Below are 23,024 nucleotides of genomic sequence, written 5' to 3' on the forward strand. Positions count from 1 at the left end.
AGCACATGTTGCTGCGACGCTGACGTCGACGGCGACGCCGACGGCTGCGCGTCGCTGCTCAAGTTACCTTTAGCTTTAATCGCTGTCTGTCTTTTATGCTGTGTCTTCTATTTCTGCAAACGCTTGCAAATGAACGAAAAAATGATTAACAAAAAAAAAAAAAAAAAAACAGAAATAATAAAATAAAATACAAAAATAAAGTAACAACCAAGATATATGAAATATCAATTCAGGAAAACTGAAACGTGTAACCTCATAGAGTCAATGACTTATTGATACCCTAGAAATAAATAGAAAAAAAAAAAAAAAAAATTATTTATACTTTAAAAATCTAAACAAATTGGTAGTTAAATTAAATAACTCAAGAGTATCTTATAAATAAATGAACTAAAATTTTTTAACTATTAACATTTAACTATTTAACTATTAGCTATTAATATTCTGACCGAATTTTACTTTCTAGAATAATTAGATGATATATACTATGTATATACAAAAGTCGAAACCCAGATCCTGGTTAATAATTTTTATTTTTATTCTTTTTAATGTGTGAAAACTTTTTATTGATTAAAAGTTTATGCTAATTACCTTAAGAATTCTGATAATCATTTCATTTCTTTTAATTAATTAATAAGAGAAGTGTTTTGCACAAATCTATAAATTTAAATTTTATCTAATCCTCGAAATAATAAGAGAAAATCAATTAATATAAATATTATAAATAAATATAAATATATATATAAATATAAATAATAATAATATATATAAATAATATAAATATATAAATATAAATAAATATTATAATGAAAATATATTTGATTTGATTTATTGCATATATCCAGTGAATATTGTAGACCTCCGTATATCAATTAACTGCTATGGAGTCGTATCAAACTCCGTTGCATTCCACTTATTGAAGAATCACTGTGCGTATTGTAGACACTCAAACTTATAAGGTATATCTAGTTATCTCTTCTAAGCAGAGGCTATATATGCCCATCCTCATGTCTACAAATATTTATATGAATATATGTATGTATATAACCCTCGATCCACACGAACTCTATGTCAACAAAAGACCAGATAAAAATTTGTTTGCCATTTTGGATAACAACTCGGGTGCGCTATTTAAAGCATATTATTGCCTCACCTCCCATCTTACTTCTGTTACAGTTAACAATATTGGGAAAAATAACGTATAATTCTTTTATTTTTTTGTTATGATCCAAAATGTTGACTCATTTTACAGATTTATCGCACAATTTTGATTATTGAATATATTCGAATTTGGTTAAGAAACTTAGATTACATATGTATATCCCCCCTTTAAATTGAAATATATATATATATATATATATATATATATATATATGTATGTATATATATATATATATATATATATATATATATATATATATATATATATATATATATATAAATTTATAAATTCGCTTGTAAAGCACGTAGCCCGTTATTAGCGCTTTGTTTTGATTTGCATTATTATTTCTTCCCTTTGCTCAATCTTTTTACAGAGTCAGCTAGTTTGTTTATTATGGCGTATTTATTTTTTGATAGGTAAAAGAAGTGGGCTATATGGCATTGCACGGCAATTTGTAACTGGAAGAAAGTATATTTGATGAATAGCCACATTTATAATTGATATTCAATGGCCCAATGCTTTTTAAAATATTCATATAAATGGCATATGTATTAATTTATTTGTTAGAATAAAAATAAATAAATTGATAGAAGTTGAAATAATATATATATCATTTTTATTTATTATAATAATTAATATTTAATATCATTAAACAAATTATTATTATTATAGAAATTGGTTATTAGTAAATTAATTAATTCCAAAAATGAAAAATATTTATGATAAATGAAATTATTTTAATTGATTGGGTGATAAAAATGATTATGCGTATATACATATATGAAGACATATGCATATATATTTATTGGTAATTAAATATGTTTTGCATATGTATATGTGTATGTGTATGTGTAGATATCTATATTAAATGGACTTTATGTCATATCTCTAATTTCTAATTTACATTGGGCACGTACAAAAGTTTATAATTCTTCTTCTTTTTGGCCTGTTCTGCCTCTCTCTGCTTGTATAGCTCGTTTTCGTAGTGCTAAAGTTCAGAGTGTTTGAGTTCATTCAAGTTTTTAGTCATCGTATGTTGCGTAGTTTGTACATTTTCCCTTTTTGTTTTGTTTTGCTTTGATTCGTAGTGACGAGATATTTTTAACATGCAGTTAGTCGGTCGGTCGTTAGGTTGGTTTCATTGTATTAGTTTTTGTTTTTCGATTTAGCATACTCGTTTTTTTGCTTTTTTTTTCTTTTATGATCAGAGTTTTATCAGTCTGATTGCTAGATAGGCTTTGGGCTTATTTATGTTTGCGTTCACTTATCTATCGAGGGGGACTGTGCTAAAGGACAATCGCCATTCAGTTTTCTATGTGGTACACAACTCGATGTGGGGTTGTCTTAGATAATAGGTATATGTACGTTGTTGGTCAACAAAAATGTACAGTATTTGCATGTGGGGAAGTGTGCTGAGTGTATTACGATTAATCGATATATATACAAATAGATTTTTGATATTACGCCAGGGCGAATATGACGAAATGAATTTGAGATAAGAACATAAATACAAATTTACGTCGATTGATATTTATAGTGCTTCTAGTATTTATGGCTGAGATAAATATATATATATATATATATATATTCGCTAGTAGTTAAACAATTTTAATCGGCCTATATGTATAATTTTTCATTATCAACGTATGTATACTAGAATAAAGTAATATTACATTTGTGTATACAAAAATATACTTTATTAAAAATATATTTTACAATGTTTTTGAGCTACATAGTCAATTTGTTTCTTCTACTTTTCAGCTACATTTCTACATTTCAGAATTTCTTTTCCGATACGTAGTTGTATTATTTTTAGATTTTAATTTTTTTCTTCTTATTTTACTTCTTTTTTGTGTTTATTTAAATATATATGTATTTAATTTTTTAATACAAAATTAGATGCTGGGGGTATTCCCCTTTATAAAAAAAAAAAAAAAAAACACGCACACACACACACCTTACAACAACTCGCTGAGAAACATGTGAAATCAATTATCTAAACTTTTAACTTTAAACTATTAATATCTCAAAACTTTCATAACAGGAAGCTTAAGCTTTTTGTTAACTCATCTAAGAATGCGGCGGTACGCATAGTGGTGCTTGGTGGTGCTTGGCATTTCGAGTGGCTCAATGAATACAGACAATTGTTTATGCAACTGCCTTACTCTCTTCACTTATTATGTAATCTTGCAAGCAAAATAATAACAACTATTTGCTACAGTGAATCATCGGTAGAAACGACAGATCGAGTATCGGCAGCCTATTGATTAGTTAAACATTGTTTATTATGTTCGAGCTGCATTGATATTGATATTGATATTGACGTGTGTCGCTTAATCATAGTTATCACAAATGCCAATTCGCCGTCAATAGTTGGATATTTATATTGATTAACAGCTTTTTCGCTTGCTCTCTTTCTCTTTGTAGTCCAATCGAATAGAAATAGAATAGTAAGCTGAAAATATTACTCAGATTTTATTTTGAGATTGGCGCCCAGGCGGGTTATGGGGCAAGCTATTTATAGCGCTCACAATCTGTCCATTTCGATGCCTTATATTATTATTAAACAAATTGTGCATGCTCTTGTTGTAAACTATATATATTTAGCTTGTTTTTATTCCAAACACATACATGCATACATACTTATATGTTGATTTCGTTTTCATTTTAGCCAAAAACTTACATCTCCCAAATGGAATCATTTTAAAGGAGTTCGTTTGCGATGGAAGGATAAAATACGACTCAATAATGTCATCTGGCGCTGTTGGCATATGCAATGTGAGTAGAAAATTTATTTAAATATATTTATTCGTATATAGAAAATTAAAAAAAAAATTTAATAATAAGGGGAAAATGTTATATTACATTATTATTTTCATTTTATTACATATCTAATGAGAATAAATAATAAATAAATTTAGCACAAAGATTAGGTATTATTAGTAAAATTTCATGAAAATAAATGTTATATAATTTATCATGTAGCATATCAATCAAAACAAATCTACTAAAAATTAGTTCGTATAAAAAGCTTAAAGCTTACACGTTAATTTCCTGCCACAAATTTATAACAACATTAAAAAGTCGTCCGACAAAATTGTAATAAATTGATTTTGAATAGGATAAGATAATAGGTTATTTGTATATTTGATATAGTTGCTAGGTTACGAAATTTCAAGACCGGAAACATCAAAATAACAAAGTAAATGACTACATTCGAATATTTTGTAATTATATATTCACAAATCATAATGTTTGTCAGAGCTGAACAAAAATTTCAATGAAACACCTTTTTCCAACAACAGACCAATCGTAGCCAGACGGAAGGACGGACATTACATAAAACTTATATATTTTTATTTCGTGTGTATATTCGTGTGTATTTATTTCGTAAATGAGTATAAATTATTGGAATAAAAAAACAAAATTTTTTAATGAATATTTCCTTGAGTGCCAAACTGCCACACGTGTACGAATTACACATTATACAAAAACAAAACAAAGCACAAATGCTCAAGCCAAAAGCAATAATAGCGCCAAAAGCAAAAAAAAAAAAAAAAAAAAAAGCTAAAAGCTAACGTATAAAAAGCTTTCCTGATTAGCAGATGAGTCGCATTTGTTGTTAGCTTTTCAACTGGTTTCTAATTTTCAGTTATGTGTCTAACTTTTTGACAGTCGCTGTTCTGTCTGTGGAGCAAGTTGTAGTTGTGGTTGTAGCAGATACACTTTGTACTCTACCCTTGGTTTCGTGGTCAGGCGTCTGGGCAATGCGTCGCGCTTCTCTTAGGCTTTTCCTTATCAGCTTCCAGTGGCGCTTATCAGAGATGTCTGTCTGGGTTACTTTGTGAAATAGATTTTTAATAAGTACCCTCTGTGTCAACTCAAACATCTGATGCCAGCAAAAGTTCGGAAAAAAAAATCATATGAGCAAGCCATTAAACTTATCTCAGGCTATATTTGAAAATGTGGTAATGCTTCTAATTTAATTTTTTTTTTTATTAGAGCATATACTTTATAAAATTCTTTAAAACTATGGTAAATTCCAGTTAGTTACAAAATAAATTAATATACAAATTAAATCTTGTACAGCTAGCGCAAAAATTATGATTTATGTTTAAGACAGAGACACCTAGCAATATGCAATTTAAGTTTAAGGGTTAGTTTTTAATAATTATAATAGGTTAAGAAAAAAAGCCCAACATTATAAAAAAAGTAGATTTAATACGCTTATTACTTTTTTCAAACTATAAGACTGTATATTTTTTTTTAATATTCCATTTTATTGATTGTCTTTAATTAAATATAAAACTTTAAAGTGAAAATAATTAATATTTAAACTAAGAATTATATATGTTATAAAATTATCGTTCATACTTAAATATTAAATAAATAAGCTTCAAATTTTAAAAATATTTGTTTACTTTCATTCCAATTACTACAAATATAAAACATATTTTATAATTATTTGGGACATTCCTATAAGTTTCCATTCATTACATCACGAGTGCGAGAACAGCAAGACAGTTGCCCAGATAGATAGATAGATGTGTTGTATTACAAACCCCGTCAACGTACGATTATCTCTTAAAAGTGACGACAACTGCGACAAAGGCAAATGGAAAATTTTAGGTCTATTTATAAAGTGTGCTGTACTGTGCTGTAAATCCAGCTACCTACAAATGCACATCATACATACTTCATCTTCTTCTTATATATTTTTAATGTTTATTCAACGGATTATAAAACCTAATATGCCGCAATGTGTTCGCTGTTGGGTATTATCGGTCAGATAACTTAACCAAAGATTTTTCTGTTGAAATTATGTTAATGTTTCTTAGTTACGTTAAGATTAAAAAACAGAGGTATTAGATATTTTCGATAAAGAAAATTTTTGGGACTTGGTTTAAAAAAACAAAATTTTGTATTAATATTGCTTCATTTTATATAAGTTATATGATTCAGACAATCTGAAATATTTTAAGTTTTTTAAGTAAATAAAATATTTGTAATAATATTTATTAATAGAAAGTATATGGAAAATTTATTATAAAATCTATATTATTATAAATTACTATATATTAATCAAAAATATAAATTTGTATAATGCATATTTCGAAAAACAAAAAGAAATAAATTAAACGTAAAAGTTCAAGTTCAGGCAAGGCCCTTTTTAGTTGCGTAGAAACAGTATAACTATATAGTATTTCATATTAAGTTGAGGCAAGGCCCTTTTTAGTTGCGTAGAAACAGTATAACTATATAGTATTTCATATTATATATACGAACTATTACAATTTGATTGTAAAATGTATATAGATTTCAATATGCCTTGCCTTTCACAATCGTACTCCAAAGCATATATGCTTAGTAAATATCGTTATGAGTTTACAACATAATGAATTGTCATGCAGCCGTGATTTCCATGCGTCTGAGGCTCATTGTTATTGTTAATTTGCCAACACGTTTTTAGAATCCGCTGAAAACAGTTTTTGGCATCTCTCTGAGGCTATCTGTAGAAATAACGCTAATCTCCGGGCTAAATCTTATCTCTGAACGTTTGACGCGCTCTCTTTACATAGTCATTGTATTATTTTTCATATTGTTCCCCCTTTTTTTGCAGTTATACAAAAGCGCAGAACACCGGTGTGTCAATTCGCATCACCACTGGACGTTGACATACATAGTAATCCCCAAGTAAGTATTAGAGTAACAACTGTCACTAACTAGTTAAGAGTATCAAAATGTGCGCACCGCGATAATAGTATCTATATGAACTTATTTTCCAACAGTGCGTCAAAATTGGTTAATAGTTTACAGTGATAAACAAATATAATAAAACAAGTTGTGAAATATCAAACTCAACTCAAAAGTCAGCTATATAAAAGATGAATGAGCTAGGCTACATCTATAGATCTTTAAAACTGCACATCTCTTCTTATACAAAATAAAAAAAAAATAAGTGTTGTACAAAAAGTGAAAAATAGAGTTGTACAATTAGTGAAATAGGGAGAATATAGTGGTCATTTAAATTATATTAAAATAAAATTTAGTCAAGTTCACATGTGAAATCGCAATCTCTTCAAGCAAGTATTAAAGACAAATTCTGTAAAATTTATAAATATTTCGAAGATAATCGTTAATGGGCGTTAAAAAATTTTGAAATGTAAATTGTTTGCATATATATTCGTAAAAGGAAACTTTTAAATTCGAAATTGATTTGATGCAAAGTTATTTCTAATTTGAGCTCATTGAGCTAAATTTCATAATTAGGCTATATCGCTAGATCTCAGATTTCTGCGAAATTATATAATTATAATAATATAATTATTAATTATAATTTTTACATATTTAAAAATTTGTGTCACTTTAGCATATATAGAAAAGTACATAATACTTTCAATCAGATTTCTGAGCAATATGCTTCCATAACTGTTGGGCTAAATACTCGTTCATTTTTTTCATCAGATGTTTAATTAGCTATTCGTATCAGTGTACCAAACAGCTGACATATTAACCTAGTCTATATTTGAACTGAATCAATGCTATCGCAATGTACTCAAACAACCCCCACATGGAGCATGGACAAAAATTATTATACTCATCGATTGACCGAACATCATTTACCGTACGCGTGATCAAGATGTCGCGCGTCGTTAACTCATCGCCAGATAATACGAGTAGCACCAAGATATACCCACATATATGTATTGGTATACATGTATATGTACATAAGCAATATAGATTTCCCGTTGTTCTGCTTTTAACTTGCAGCACGTGATAAGAACGCGTGTTTCTATTTTTGGGAATCATTCACCTATTGTCGAGTGTTATTTATTGCAAACGGGATTGAATTCGAGCGATTCGAGAGTTTGTACAGATGTGAATACTTCAGTTTGTAGATGGCATAAATGAGGTAATTTCTGTTTTGAGTATAGGGTATTATATACCACACACGCAATTTAAACTTAAGGTAGACATTTTATTTCTTGTACGGAGAGTATATAATATTTCCCTGTACTGTTACATATTAACCTTTGTTAGGGACTTTATATATTATTTTAAAGAAAGATATTTTTATTGTAGAAAATAGTATTATTAGTATTACAGGAATATTATAAATGTCCGTTTTCTATTATACGTTGTAGGGAATTTAATTAGATGACTACTCTTCAATATCCATTTAACATAGTTTTGAGATTATTTCGAAACAATTCATCATAATATACACAAGGATAATAGCTTCTATATAACTATTAAAAGTTTCAACAATTAATTTTTTTTATAATTTTTTAAAACTGCCCTCGGTAAAGGTTCTAGATTTTACTTTGCATGAGTGATGAAATCACGCGATATGGATATAACTTGAACTGCCAACAATTAAATCAGAGTCTACACGTGTTTACATGAACTTGTTTATTAACGTAACTGTCAATATACGTAGATGAAAGATAAGATTTTATTGTTATCTCCGATAATATGATGATGAAAATAGCTTTTTCAGTTAGATACTAGATAATATAACAAGTATAATATGCAGTAGATAATAGGTAGATATTGATAGATAATAAATAATAGATAATGGATACTAGATACTAAAATGAGCAGGAGATGAATATGCAAAGGAAATGTTTTTTAGTGTATATAGAAACTATATTCCATACTATATATTAGTATCTAGTATATATATTGTATAGGGAAAATAGATTTTTTTTATATTTTTTATATATTCTATACCACATACTAATTACTGGGTTACTGTATATTCGATACTTGATACTATATATCCGAATCTAGGTAACAGATATAGATGCTAAATACTTTTGATATTCGATATTATGGCACAAATCTTATTCATAATAAAATATAAACGAAAACAAGATTGAAGAATATACTACCATCTATTCTCTAATATAAATATTGTCTAATCAAATTTGATTCATATCAAACCCTTGACAACAACTTCACTTCCTGGCTCACCCACACTTGACTTTAAAACGACTCTCTTATCGTTGATTCTTGGTAGATTAGCACATTTGCAGCTTAGTTAGGACTACATTGTACATCGCAAACTGTTTACATATTGCACAGAATATGAAAGGGGCCAACAAAAACCAGAATGATGATAGAAACTGTAAACAAGCAAACGCCCACACCTTTTACAATAACTGCTAATTAGCTTATGACAACAAATGGAGATTGCTGGAGGCAGCGCCACTCGTCTGCCACACCCATATTATAGTCGAGTGTGTATAGCACGTCAGTCAAATACTAAATCTAGATTGTATTTCGTAGTAGTATATCGTATATAGCTACATGAGCAGCCTCTTATCTTGTCTGGGTGGCAGCGGAAAGAGATTTATCTTATCGAGAGCTGCACCGACTGTGTTTTCATTTGCCAAAGCTGACTGAATCGGTTAGGGGAGCCGAAGGGTATACCTAAATTTATTTAGTATATACTAAAAAAGATTCATAAATTTTAATTATCACAACGCCTATTGACTCTACTTTTGTTTGCGGGCAACTCGATTCAGTTGTCCAAAGAGCTCGACGCTAGCCAAACCATACGATTCGCTAGCGAGTCCAGAGAAAATGTGTAAAGTAAATTATTTATTTATTTAAGTAAATACAAAAAAAAGAGTATTTTATATTTCTTATAAGTATGTATATGTATATAATATTTGTGTGTTTTTTTTCCGCAGACCGTTGTGCTTGAGGGAAAATATTGGAAACGTCATGCAGCAGTTATCAAGGCCGAATATAGAAAATGGCGCAAAAATTATAAATCAAAAGCAACTGGCTGCTTGACTTATGATTCGGTAAGTCCCAAAAAAGTACACTTTTATTTATACACTTCACAATATAGTAAGATAAGTTAGGCAAAATGATTTCAAATTATGATTTCTGCAAAGACTTGGTTGAGTTTTCCATTTCCTTAAACTGCACCAATATGACCATATATGTAAATATGGCTGTAAAGAGCTGTCAAATATACCAGATATATATAGTCAGATAAATTATCTGATTTTTCTAGCTGTCATACCTACCTTAAAGAGTGTGCTCTTGTCTAGCGCAAAAAATCCGTAGGCTGTGAGTATTGGCTGCTGGCGCAGATTTTTGAGCAAGAACTTTTCAACCTATTTAAAAATGTGGTTTATTATAATCTTTGTACGAGCAAATATTTAAATATGTAAATTGGTATACTGACCATTTTGTCCACTCCAGAGCCAGTTCTAGGTATTTTTGCAAGTATTTTAGCTGTTTTATTGGCCTATGAGAGAGCGTAAGAGAAATAGATAAAAATGATAATTTCGAAAAAAAAAAAAAAAAAACTGAATATATGATTTATGTTGCTAAATATTCTTATATAATGAAAACTTTAAGTTCTTTTTATAGCAAGGAAACTTAGCAAAAAGTTAATTGAAAGAAAAACTAAAATAAAGCCAGCTCTGAAATCTTGTAAACAAGCCTATTAACAACTAATACATTACTGTTATTTAACTTCAAGCATAAAAATATATATGAAATTAAAAAGAAGGTACATTCTCTCCCCATTACAATTTTTGGATAATTTTTGATCAAGCAATTAGGTAAGACATTTTGATTAATCAACTCACTCACTTCAGTTGTGATCACATTCGACCGCAACATAAACGTTATCATAGCCAGCCAAGGAATATTCCATAGAGAGGAGGTTATGCAATATATGGTGAACTCGAAAGGTTTTTTTAGTTTGCCCTCCATAACGGTGCTAATCAGGAAGAGTGGACCAGAGGGGGCTAGAAATAGGACGAGTGGTACAATGGGTAGTATTAGGACTCCGAAACATGCAATTAGCTCCGCGGCAACAATATCCAAGAGACGGTGTCTTTTGTAGAGCAAATGCTTACAATTTGACACGGAGTTATTCTCCACTAACTGGCTGTTTAATTTCGCCAAGCCCGCTGCTACAATATGCTGCAAGCAGACAAAGAACACCAGCAACAGGCACATTGCCGAGAAGCTATACAAATACACAACAATATAGAGTAGAGTGGGAACTTTGGATAGGCCCGCCCGGGCATAGCCATTCAAATAGTTCACCAAGCAGAGCACGGCCAGAGCTATGTAGACATCGAAATTGCGCCGAAAGTAACGCTCCATGGCCGCATCGGGGCACAAGCGATGCAGGCGAAGTAGTTTCTGAACCAACTCGATGTGACGCTGACGTCGTATATAGAGGCATATATGGAGCAGGCAGAGACCTACGCAAAAGCTGCGTATATTGAAGAGTTCATAGTAGTTGCCCGTATCGTTGTAAATGCCCATGTAGAGCTCTTGGGGCCACAGGCAGACGTAGATGAAGCCAGCGAATGCCGCGATCAGTACGATCAGCATGTGGAAAAGCGCGTAGCGCTCACTGCCGGGTGTTGACTGTAGCAAACACTCGCGATCATCGAACCGGGCACACAGCATGCCCAACCTGTACAGGACACACAAATATAAGCGCACGTTGCGACTGCCAGACATGCTGTCACAAACTAACCAGCCAGCACAGATAGCTACTCAATTTACTAAGTGCACCAACAAAATATATTTGATTTAGAAATTAGATATTAGTTATTGATCAATCACTCAGGTCCCTAATTAGCCGAGTCAACAAGTTGGTTCAGTCTAAATTGTTGGGGTAGCTAAATGAACACTGGGAATAAATTGGCTCTGAGTTCGGGAACTGACCTACATGCATTCGTGTTAGATATTAGCCAATGCTGAATGATTAGGAACAAAACCGGCTAAAAAGTTGTAAAAATGTCCAAGGTCTTCTATTAACTGTTAACTGCGTATGCCTTGGTCTAGACTTGAATTGGATTAGGTTTGAATCAGTTTGAACTTTAGTATGACTCGTCTAAATTAGTTCAGAGTCTCCTATCCTATAAGTCTAAAAATTGATTTGATTTATATCATTTAAACAGATTTGATTTTACATCAAAGAATTTTATTCCAAAAGTCAGAAAATTTTTAAAAAATATTAGTCTAACCTTAGCTACATAATTTTGAAACTGTAGAAATAAACCGGCTTGGATTAAATATGCATTTTTTTGGCCCTAGTTTATACACAGATTGTGTTTAACTTTTATTCGTCTGAGAAATTGCATATTTAAGACTAACTGGTTTATTTTCAATGTATATACATATGTATTTAATGGATTTTTGTTTTAATACTATACAAAAATTGTAGATGCCATTTGGCTTCAGATTAATTACACAAAAATGATGGGATTTGATTTCATTTACGAGGCGAAAGTCAGACTCAGAGATTCTGGTTTAGGTTAAATTGCCCCGCATAGCTCACATACTTCAGACCAATCCGCTTAAGTTATTTTTAGCTCAGCATACTATTTTTGGAATAAATACTCTTGTAGTAATATTATTGCAATATTTGTATTTTAAATTTCCTGCTTCGCTTCTACCTCCTCTTCACGCGTTTCTTACCTCCTGCCGCACGATATCTTGTCGAAAGATCAATATCAGCCCGGCGGCCCAGGGTATATTCCACATCATGCATGTGTACAATGCCATAAAAATGTTGGTCAGGCCAATTTGTTTGATATCCATCTTAAAGACAATTGTGATCATAAAAAACGGAGCAACTGGCGCCGACATTGAACACAAAGCCGTAATTAGCGCTATAAATGGACCAAACACAGAGTTCAGCTGCTCGTGGCAAACGATGAGCATCTGATTACGTTTATATAGGCGATTGATTGTAGTAGTAGTAGTAGTAGTAGCTGTTGTTGTTGTTGTTGTTGTGTTTACTCTTGGTGTGGTTATTGCTGCCAGCATTTCGCGATTATATAGGTGCAAAAGGGCAGCCAAGATTTGTGTAAGGCAGCCATATAGAATTATGATAAGCCCTATCAGCATAAAGCTGTAGGTATAGATGAAACTTAGCAGAATGCACGGCACGATGTGTAAGTTAGCGAATCGGAAAGCTCCCGCATAGGTAATCGCACAAATAACCGTTAGACCCACATACATGCAGTAGAATTTAAGGAAACGTTTGGCATAGCAATTCTTGAGCTCCTTGTAATTGTGATAGAGAATGAAGGCAAAGACGGCCAATAGGCGCTGGCGTCTCGCATAGAATCCTAGATATATCAGCGATATAACTATGCAAATAACACCAAAGTTAATTACGAAATACGTATTGCCAACGGCTGTGTATTGGGGCAGCATAAAGGTTTGAGGCATTAGCAAAAGCTGCGCGAAGGCAAGCCATATGAAAAGCTGGAGAAGCGTTAAGCCGACTACTGTTAAAGTCTGATCCAAATCGCTGGCGTTAATCCGATACGGTTGGTTAACATCGTGCGTTACATAGAGTAAACCGATACACTTTAGGCTAATTAAATAGACGCGCAGCTCGTCACCGGAAAACATGACGGAACAGGTGCAACTGACGCAGAAGGATGTCTAACTGCCCTGTCCGGGGTGTTAGGTCAATCAACTTGTTGAGGAGGAACAGCCAGGGGATATTTTCTGATATATTATATGACCACACAATATGAGTTAACAATCAAATCAATTGATGTTTACATTTCATTAGCGCTTAGTGTTTAACCTGACTGCACCCAAGGGTCTATAGATAAACAAACATAGTCAAAGGTGACAGAAGGCAGGACATTAACTGAATTAGATTTAGAATATTCATTGCAGGAAATACTTAAAAAATGAAGTCGTAAGCAGTACATTGAGTAGATAAAGTTTAATATTGATTCTTAAACAGGTTGGAAACGGTAATATAAAAAACTTTTTTGAATCAAATCCAATCCATACGCATTTGTGTAGAAAACTATGATTTATAAATATTGTCATTGTAAACTAAAATCGTAAAAAAATTAAGTTTTTGAAAATTCAAAAATCTACCTGATATTTATTTCAAAAAAAAAAAAAAATTTCTATTAGTTCGAATTTGATTCTTTATGAAGATAAGGCTAGATAATATACATAGATATTCCTGGAGACAATAATTTGGAAATAAAATATATTTGAATGTACAATTGTCTCAATCAGAATGTAATTGTTGAAAGTATTTGCGATTAACAAGTCATTTTAAAGTACTAACAAATATTTATAGTACAAATATCTAATATAAGAATCTAGTATTTCCAATTCAAAAACAAAAAATAGTAGCTAATAGAATTTAATAAAATACATATTTAATTTACCTGCACGTGAACCGTATCGCTCATTAGGGCTGTTGCCGCGGTCATAATTGTGGGCGAGAGCCAAATAACTGACCTTAATATATTTTCATACAGTGATTTGCCCGTGTCGGTGAGCATTGTGATATATAATATATTAGTGGAGTCCAATGAGGAAAAGAGCATGCAGAGCCAAATGCTGAAGCCATAGACGACACTGACCTCATCCGTGCAGAGGATGAGCAGACGGTCATGCATATCGAGGCAGGCGCGCAGGCGCAGAATATCGCCGCAGCTGCGCTTGGGCTGCTGCAGCTGATGGACCAAAACGGTTAACTGCGCCTGATTGCTCTTCAGCAAATGCCGTATGACATGAATGAGAGATATGTAGGTGCCCTGAATGAAGCTGCTCGTCATGGCGCGCCAGAAAAAGCCAATTGTGCTAATTCGAAACATAATGGATATGTGGGTGAGCCAGTCGCTAATGCAGACATTCAGAAAGTTGCTAAAGTAGATGATATTGGCAAAGACCAGAACGAGAAACAAACGCTGTGGCAGCTGCAGTCGTAGACCCGTCAAATATTTCCTCTTATATAGCTCCACTTGTCGCACGACATGAATTTGCAGCTTCTGCAGCAAGAATAGCCAAGTATTCTGCACGAATTGTATGATCATGGCCAAGAGAAGCACTAGGCGCTCATAGTGATTCCCTGTTGCGGTCATTTCGTCAGTGAAGTGAAAGGTCCAAAAGCACACCAGAATCACCATGCAGCTGATCAAATACATCTGCACTATCAGATGGATCAAATAGAAAATGATACTGCGACGCAATCGAAATCGACCCATATGATAATCGTACTCGATGCAAAAGATGCCCAGATATCGGCAGGTGCAATAATATGGATATAACTCCACTGGCTTATACTTTTTCATGATAATGATTGTAATTCACTCAGTACTCAACAGAAACTGATTTCAATGAAATCTCTTGGTGGAGTATTTATATCGAAATTCATTTGTTGACAAACAATTTCCTGATTGTGTTTTCATAGTGCTTTGTTTAGCTTTCATGTAGGTTTACATATGGTTATAGCACTTGAGTTATGTATCATAAATAGTAGGACATTAATCCAAATTTAATTAAATATTTGATATGTGCATATAAATGTGTCAACATGTTTACGAAGAAAAAGGAGTATATTGGTTTTGTACAATTTGACGAAATACTTTGAATTTGTAACTTCTACTTTTTCCTATCATACTTCTACCAAATGTTAGCTTTCTGTCCACTACGGGCACTGAAACCGTAAAAATGGTTTATCTAGGATAAAAGATAACGCTATCATTAGTAATACTCGAGAGAAATTTATAGTTTATTCTCGTGTAAAAAACCCAAAAATACTCTCCACCTTCATAACTCTTTGTTTTCATATAAAATTATTTTAACTACAATTTCTAAATTGTTGTAATATTTAATGAAACTTTATATTATTTTCAAATATTTAATATTGATTAAATAAATTTTAATAATTAAATCTATATTAACTAGAAAATGTTCTTTATATATCTAAAAATAATTTCTTAATTCAGATTATTTCCAAGTCATATCGTTTAATAAATTTTGTCCAGAAAATTTATTTAGATTACAAGTTTTCCATGCTTTGACTAAATTGAGAATAATCAATTCACTAATAGAACTTCAGACCTTGCTAATTGTTATCTCTGAACTCACCTGATTGGCCATATTGTTAACGACTAAAGGCAAAGCCATGTAGAAGAATATAGGCATTAGCCAACTAAGCACTAACAGGACTTCTTTATGTGAGAAGCGATCCACGAATGTGCCTATGTAGCATACGCAGGTGGCATCCAGCACAAAGTAGAGAAATGGAAATATCAACGCAACACCAAAGACATTCAGCATCTCTTCGTGGCAGAGCAAGAGAAGTTCATCGTGAATACTCAAATTACTTGTAATATCGAGCAGAGGAATTTGATCTCGCAAGTGCAATTGATGCGCTTGGGCCTGGAGCAGAATCATTACTACATATACCAAGGCTGTGTAGCATGTGATGATATGTTTAATGCGTATGTTGTGCATGCACATGCAGATTAGACCGAGCAGCTGCTGGAATCCTTTGTTCTGCTCCCATGTGGCAATCGTATATTGGAGAATATGGTATACGTATATCAAACTAATGCCAAGCCAAATGCCATAAAGCCAGCGAAGCGAACTGAATGCTTGAGTGTCCACCTGCAAACGAAGAGCCAAGTCCATGAGGCGATTCAGTAGATTCTGTTGCAAGTGCTGCTGGCTGTGTAGCCAAATGTGCAACAGCAACTCCGTAACCGGGGACATAAAAAGAAGAACTTGATAGACGGCACTGCCCACAGTCGACTCCATGCTCACGTAATCCACACGGTTGCCCAGCAATCCTTCAAGCAATGCACAAATTATGATGCACAATACCAATAGCTGGGCAAAGCGTGAGCAGCATGTGGCATGCAGCACATAACGCTGCAAGCAGCTCGAAAAGTCGATATTATTGAGACCCAAAAATCGTTGATAGTGCACAAACGCGAACAACTCCTGGGATTGCATGTCTTTTGTATACTGCGCCACAAGTTGCACGATATGTACTGAATGGGGCATAAAGTTCGAACTATAGAACCAAGCGATTGATACAATAGTGATATTGAGAGAAACTTGATGTACGATAAAAGTCCAAATTAAAATTAATATTTTAATTATATTAATGCATTCTGTGTGTAGATGATAAGTGATGTCTTGCATATAGAGTCGAGTCTCGATAATTCCTACCCCGTTAAATTGAAAAAAATTATATCCCCTTGAATTTCTGTGTAAATCGAAAAAACTGATCCCCTTGCTATTTTGAATAATTGAGATTCTACTGTATTTGTATTTTAGATATTTATTATGGAGATATACATTCATATACATATATATGTATGTACATATATATACAAGGAAATATATTTGAAATCTGTAATTGTCCTTATTTAAACTTAGGAATTCCTGTGACCTCATGTCATGTATTTGTATTGCTAATCCAAAAATCCGTAATGTTTATTTCCAAAATATTCTATCTGTCCGAAAACTTATTTGAAAGAATAATTGACCCACAAAGCCATGGCTATGTTTTGTCACTGGTAAAGCCGTTTTGTTTTTTGTCAATGATTATATTCTGAATGACATGCTCAAATAGGACTTTAGGGCTTTTTATATGTGTGTAATATCAATATTATTACTCTTGGAAAAAAATTTGTTTTACATAGAGATCTATGCAAAATGGCAAACAATTTTAGTTGCTTCAATACTCACCTCGTAAGCCAAGTTATTGATTTTCAACGGCACGTACATATAGATAATATTAAATGTCATCCAGGATAGGATGCCAAGAACATTTAAAAAAGTGAAGCGACTCTCCAGCGTTGCTAGATAGGCCACAAATATGGAATTCTGACAGAGAAATATGAAGCAGACGAGCAGAGAGATGCCAAAGACCTGAACGAGTTCCTCGTGGCACAGCAGCAATATTTCATCGTGAGTCTGCAGATAGATTGCCAATTTATCTGGATGAATATCAGGTAATGCTCGGCTTAACTGTGCCGCTTGTGCTTGCAACAGATTTGAGACCACATTCACCAGGGATGTGTAGCAAGTTAGAATGAAATTCTTCCTTATGATATGCAGAAAAAAGCAAATGTAATAGAAAACTTTGTAGACCTGATGACAATAGTTATTATATATCACAGCAAACATCATTAGATGCAGGATATAGAAAGTGCAGCTGACCAAGCAAAGGCGATACAGCCAACGAGGGCATGGCAATGACTCGGTGTTCAGAAGTAAACGTTGGGTCAGCCGAGACATTCGCTGCAGAAGCAGTTGTTGTCGTTGCTGCCGGAAACGCAGGCACAGATTAAGCAATATTTGTATGATCGGTGGCATCAATAGATGTAGATAGTAGAATGCTTTGACAGGCTTCGAAATCATTTCCGCATTGTAAACACATTCTCCGGTCAGAATTCCACACAGAGAGCCAAACACAATGAGCAGCACCAAGAGCTGACTCAAGCCGGAACAGCAATCAAAGTGGACTATATAGCTTTGCAGTTGCTTCGAGTAGTCTATATCATTCAATCCCAAGTAACGTTGGTAATTGAGAAAACTTAACAGTTGGCGATCCCTCGGGTTTTTGAGCATTTTCAACACACTTGCGTCCTAGTAAAGGCTTGGAGAATAACTGAGTATAACGAAATGTTTTTATGAAGCGAATGAAAATTATATCTATAGTTCCATCTTTCAATTCCAATTATTGGAATTATATTCAAGTTGTGACAGTATTATTGAAATCTAATTTAAAAGAGTCGAATGAAATATACCCTTGAGCTACAAATAATTAAGATCATCAAAAAAGATCGAATATAATATACTCGAGCCAAACAAAAAAGTGATGCATTTATAGTAATTTCTGGGTATTTTAGCCTGTAGCTAATACCAATCTAATTAATAGAACCATACGAAAATATACCCATTACATGTATAATGTATAAAATGAAATAAAATGAATATGGACTCACCTGATTGGCCACATGATTAATTGTCAACGGCAGGTATATATAGAATATATTTAGTGCCATGCAATAAATTATGACCAAAACTTCCACATATGAGAAGCGACTTTCCAATGTAGCCAAATAGCCGACATATACGCAATTCTGACATAGATGTAGGAGACTCAACAACATGGCGATGCCGAAGACCTGAACGAGCTCTTCGTGACATAACAACAAGAGTTCATCACGAATGCTCAAATGTTTGGCCAGTCGCTCTGGGGATAGTCCCACAGATTTATCCCGAATCAGTTGCTCAGCATGTGCATGCAACAGGCTACACATAACACTTGTCAAGGAGGTATAGCAAATGATAATGAAAAAAGTGCGCACGATGTCCAGCATTGAGCAGATATAATAGATTATAAGCTCCATCTGTGGACAAGTATGCCAGAAGAGCGCTGTGAAAATAGTCATGTGTATAGAATAGACAGAGCTGGTGCCAAGCCACAGCCAAAAAAGCCAACGGGAACAGGGAAATCTTTGTGTATCCAAAAGTAGGCGTTGACTCCACAAAGACATTCTCTGCAGTAGCTGCAGCTGACTTTGTTGCCTTATGCGTAGTAAAATGGTGAATATAATTTGTAAAATAGGTGCCGTAACCAAATATAGATGATAATATAATTGAACTGGACTAGAAACCATCTCATCGTTAGAAACACACACTCCGCTCAGAGCTCCATAAAGAGTGGAGCATACGATAGCCAGAATCAGAAGTAGACTTGTATAAGAGGACCAATCGAAGTTTATTGAGTAACCATGAAACTGCTTCGAATATTCTATGTCATTCAATCCCAAATAACGCTGATAGTGTATAAAGAGTAAGACTTTACGATGCTTCGGTTGTGAAAACATTTTCAATGCACTTGCGTTTGACCAAACGTTGTGAGGACTACTGAATTTACATCTATCTTCGGTTATCTTTCATTTCATTTAGTGCTTATTAGTCTAATTAAAGAAAAAAAAAAAAAACAACAAATTGAAGCTAATAACTTAAATGTTTAGTCAGATTACTGATAATCAGTTGCATGGCTAGGAATATTAAAATTGGTAGCAGCCAACTAAAGATAACGAATCAGGAGTACCCGAGTTTCGAGGAAGCGGAAACCTGGATTGGTTTCCAGTATAAATGGATGTAGTTTAAATGACTTTTTGTCTTGTCAATTTTGGGTGGAACAGATAATATACAAAGTACGGACCCCTAACAAGAATGTAGCTAGATTTTCGATATCCATAGAACTTAAAAAGTGTTGATAATATATTAAGAAAGACAATGAATATAGACTCTCCCCTTTGCTTTCCACTAACTAAAACCCAGTCCTCATTGAGCTAAATTCGGAAGGAAGGAATTCTACATATTAGCTTCAATCAACCCTTAGACTTTAGTAAACCAAACCAAACATTTCAAGTTTTTTGTAGCTGTATGTCAGAGCTTAACACATGTCACTCACCTGTGTGGCCAGGTTGTTAAGTAACAACGGCATGGCTGTATAAATACTAAGTGGCAAAAACCAGCTTAATAAGAATACTGCTTCTTTTCCTGAGAAACGCTCATCTAATGAAGACATATAGCAAATGCAGGTGGAGTCCAGTATAAAGTATAATTCAATAAATACAAATATACCGCCAAATACTTGAACCATTTGTTCATGGCATAGCAATAGTAGCTTATCGTGAATGGACAAATTGTTGGCCAATTGCGCCATCGATATATTAATTCCACTCTCTATAATATGCAATTGATTAGCCTGCTCCTGCAGTAGAACCAACGTGACATACAGTAATGAGGTGTACAGCGTGATGATATAGTTAGTGCGCAAAATGTGGACATGGAACCCGATAGCACTGACTACATATTCGAAGCTGGTGTAGTTGGAGATTGCAGACGATATTGAATTGGCTATATAGTATAAGCTGATGCCTATCCAGAGACGGCATAGCCAGCGCGGCAAAGATAACTTCAATGTATTGACTTTTAATCCGCGGGCTGTGTCATTCAGCATCTCGATTAAATAGCATTGTCCATCTTGCTGACAACGTATACAGATTTGTATGAATATCTGAATAAAATGACCAAACAGGCCTATCAAATAAAAGATTTTATTCACAGCTGTCGAACGCATGTCCACGTATGCATTGCCATTATCCTCCAAAGTACAATAAGTACCGAATATTAAAACAGCTAACATCAAGAACTGCATGCCGAATGAGCACAAATTTCCATTGATCACATAGCAACTCGTAATGTTGCTGTAATCAATATCGGTTAGTCCCAAATATCGTTGATACCGAATAAAAGTTAAAAGTTTTCTCTGCTTTGGCTTGACCAACATTCTGAAGTACACTAGTGCGTACCTAAAACTCGAATAGGTAACTGAACGCTATGTGCTATAGACGTAATTAGCAATGGCCACTGGTAATTCACTTAATTGCAATTCAGGATAAGCTTGAGGTATGACATGAGTTATTAGCGCTATTTGAAATTGCAGAGTAGAAAAGACCGACAGAACGACAGATTGAGAGATAGAGGGATAGTGTTAAATATGTATAAATACATGGATTAAAAGACTATAAGAGTAATAGAGTAATAATAATAAAGGCATAATTATTTAGAGATATAAAAGTAAAACTCTTAATGAGGCTGATGTTTCATATTCATACATTGAACATATTTCATGTCATGCAATAAAATATGATCAAAATTTCCACTTATGATAAGCGACTCTTCAATGTGGGGGACTTTAATTTTAATTAGTTCCAATTATTATGATTAAAATTCAAAAAGAAACACAAATTATCCTTCACATATTTGGACACTGCATTGATAGTACTATGGTTAGATATATGAATATTTGTTGCAGGCAAGTAAAGATAAGTCAGAGCTTAAAACATATCACTCACCTCTTTGGCCAGACTGTTAATTAACAACGGCATAATTAGGTAAAAACTAAGTGGTATACTCCAACTTAAGAGGAATACCACTTCCTCTCCTGAGAAACGCCCCTCCAAGGCAGATATATAGCAAATGCAGATAGAATCCAGTAGAAAGTACAGTGCAACAAATACAAAGATACCGCCAAATACATTAACCATTTGTTCATGGCTTAGCAATAGCAGCTTGTCGTGAATGCACAAATTGTCCGCCAGTTCTCTCAGAGATATAATAATACCATTCTCTATAATACTTAATTGATTTGCTTGCTCCTCCAAAAGGACCAATGTGACATACAATAATGAGGTGTACAACGTGATGATATAGTTGGTGCGAGTAATATGCACGTGGTACGCAATAACAGCGACTACAAATCCGAAGCTGATGTAAATGGATTTTGAAGAGGAAATTATACAGCCGACATAGTAAAAGCTAATGCCAATCCAGAGGCCAAAAAGCCAACGTGGCAAGCTTAGCTCAAATGTGTTAACGTTTAATCGACTGGCTAAGTCATTGAGCATCTCCAGTAGATTGCGTAGCGCATCTTGCTGACATCGTATCCAGATTTGCATAAAGATCTGAACAATAGGAGCCGCCAGGAGCACCAAATAAAAGAATTCATTAGCAACTCGCGAACGCATGTCCAAGTATACACGGCTATCTTCTTCCAAAATACAATAAGTACCGAAGATTAGACAAGTTGAAATCAAGAACTGCAAGCCAAAAGAGCATAAATTTCTATTAATCACATAGCAATTGGTAATGTTAGTGTAGTCAATATCGGTTAGTCCCAAATATCGTTGGTAGCGAATAAAAGTTAAAAGTTTTCTCTGCTTTGGCTTGACAAACATTCTGAATTACACTAGCGCGTGCCTAGAAGTCGAATGGATAACTGAACGAAATACCTGCTTCGTACTAATTTAGTTAATTGAAATTCAAGATAATCCGTGGGCTATTAAGGTGCTATTTGCCTAAGCGGGAAAAATCGACATGTAAATGGCTAAGCTCAAATAATACCAAATAGAGATAGATACTCAGATACAGGTACAAAGATGTACACAGATACAGATACACAGATACAGATACAGATGCAGATACACAGATACAGATGCAGATA

The 23,024-nt window shown here is 33.5% G+C and overlaps 4 protein-coding genes across 12 annotated transcripts in view; 1 reads left to right on the plus strand and 3 right to left on the minus strand.

Moving 5' to 3' along the window:
- Window positions 1-23,024, plus strand: part of Mondo (MLX interacting protein mondo) — a 32,647-nt gene that overhangs the window by 2,396 nt on the left and 7,227 nt on the right. For 6 of the 7 annotated variants that reach the window (XM_089465245.1, XM_089465242.1, XM_089465241.1 and 3 more), the window contains 3 exons: window positions 3,831-3,937; window positions 6,780-6,853; window positions 9,859-9,975. In XM_089465245.1, the coding sequence (XP_089321371.1) occupies window positions 3,831-3,937; window positions 6,780-6,853; window positions 9,859-9,975 (298 nt within the window). Of the gene's footprint in view, window positions 1-3,830; window positions 3,938-6,779; window positions 6,854-9,446; window positions 9,758-9,858; window positions 9,976-23,024 lie in introns of those variants that run through there. The other variant, XM_089465246.1, reaches the window with a different exon arrangement.
- On the minus strand, window positions 9,754-18,588 carry LOC108609516 (gustatory and pheromone receptor 39a-like). Of its 3 annotated transcripts, none has more exons than XM_018001238.2 (4): window positions 10,778-11,675; window positions 10,365-10,427; window positions 10,204-10,293; window positions 9,754-10,138 (listed from the first exon to the last, which is right to left on the minus strand). In XM_018001238.2, the coding sequence occupies exons 1-4, from the start codon at window positions 11,663-11,665 to the stop codon at window positions 10,052-10,054; spliced, it is 1,128 nt and encodes a 375-aa protein (XP_017856727.1). In that variant the 5' UTR covers window positions 11,666-11,675; the 3' UTR covers window positions 9,754-10,051. The 3 variants fall into 3 exon arrangements, with proteins under 3 accessions (XP_017856727.1, XP_089321392.1, XP_089321393.1); XM_089465266.1 differs by lacking the exon at window positions 10,778-11,675 and adding an exon at window positions 17,681-18,588 and having other exon boundaries at window positions 9,966-10,138; XM_089465267.1 differs by lacking the exon at window positions 10,778-11,675 and adding an exon at window positions 14,362-15,285 and having other exon boundaries at window positions 9,966-10,138.
- Window positions 16,037-16,990, minus strand: LOC149269861 (gustatory and pheromone receptor 39a-like). Its single transcript, XM_089466002.1, has one exon. The coding sequence runs from the start codon at window positions 16,988-16,990 to the stop codon at window positions 16,037-16,039; it is 954 nt and encodes a 317-aa protein (XP_089322128.1).
- On the minus strand, window positions 21,859-22,881 carry LOC149269862 (gustatory and pheromone receptor 39a-like). The gene is made up of 2 exons (XM_089466003.1): window positions 22,657-22,881; window positions 21,859-22,455 (listed from the first exon to the last, which is right to left on the minus strand). The coding sequence occupies exons 1-2, from the start codon at window positions 22,756-22,758 to the stop codon at window positions 21,859-21,861; spliced, it is 699 nt and encodes a 232-aa protein (XP_089322129.1). The 5' UTR covers window positions 22,759-22,881.

Source organism: Drosophila arizonae, chromosome 3 (assembly GCF_054131065.1).
Source record: "Drosophila arizonae isolate 15081-1271.41 chromosome 3, UAZ_ARI_1.0, whole genome shotgun sequence".
Classification (NCBI taxonomy): Eukaryota; Metazoa; Arthropoda; class Insecta; order Diptera; family Drosophilidae; genus Drosophila; species Drosophila arizonae.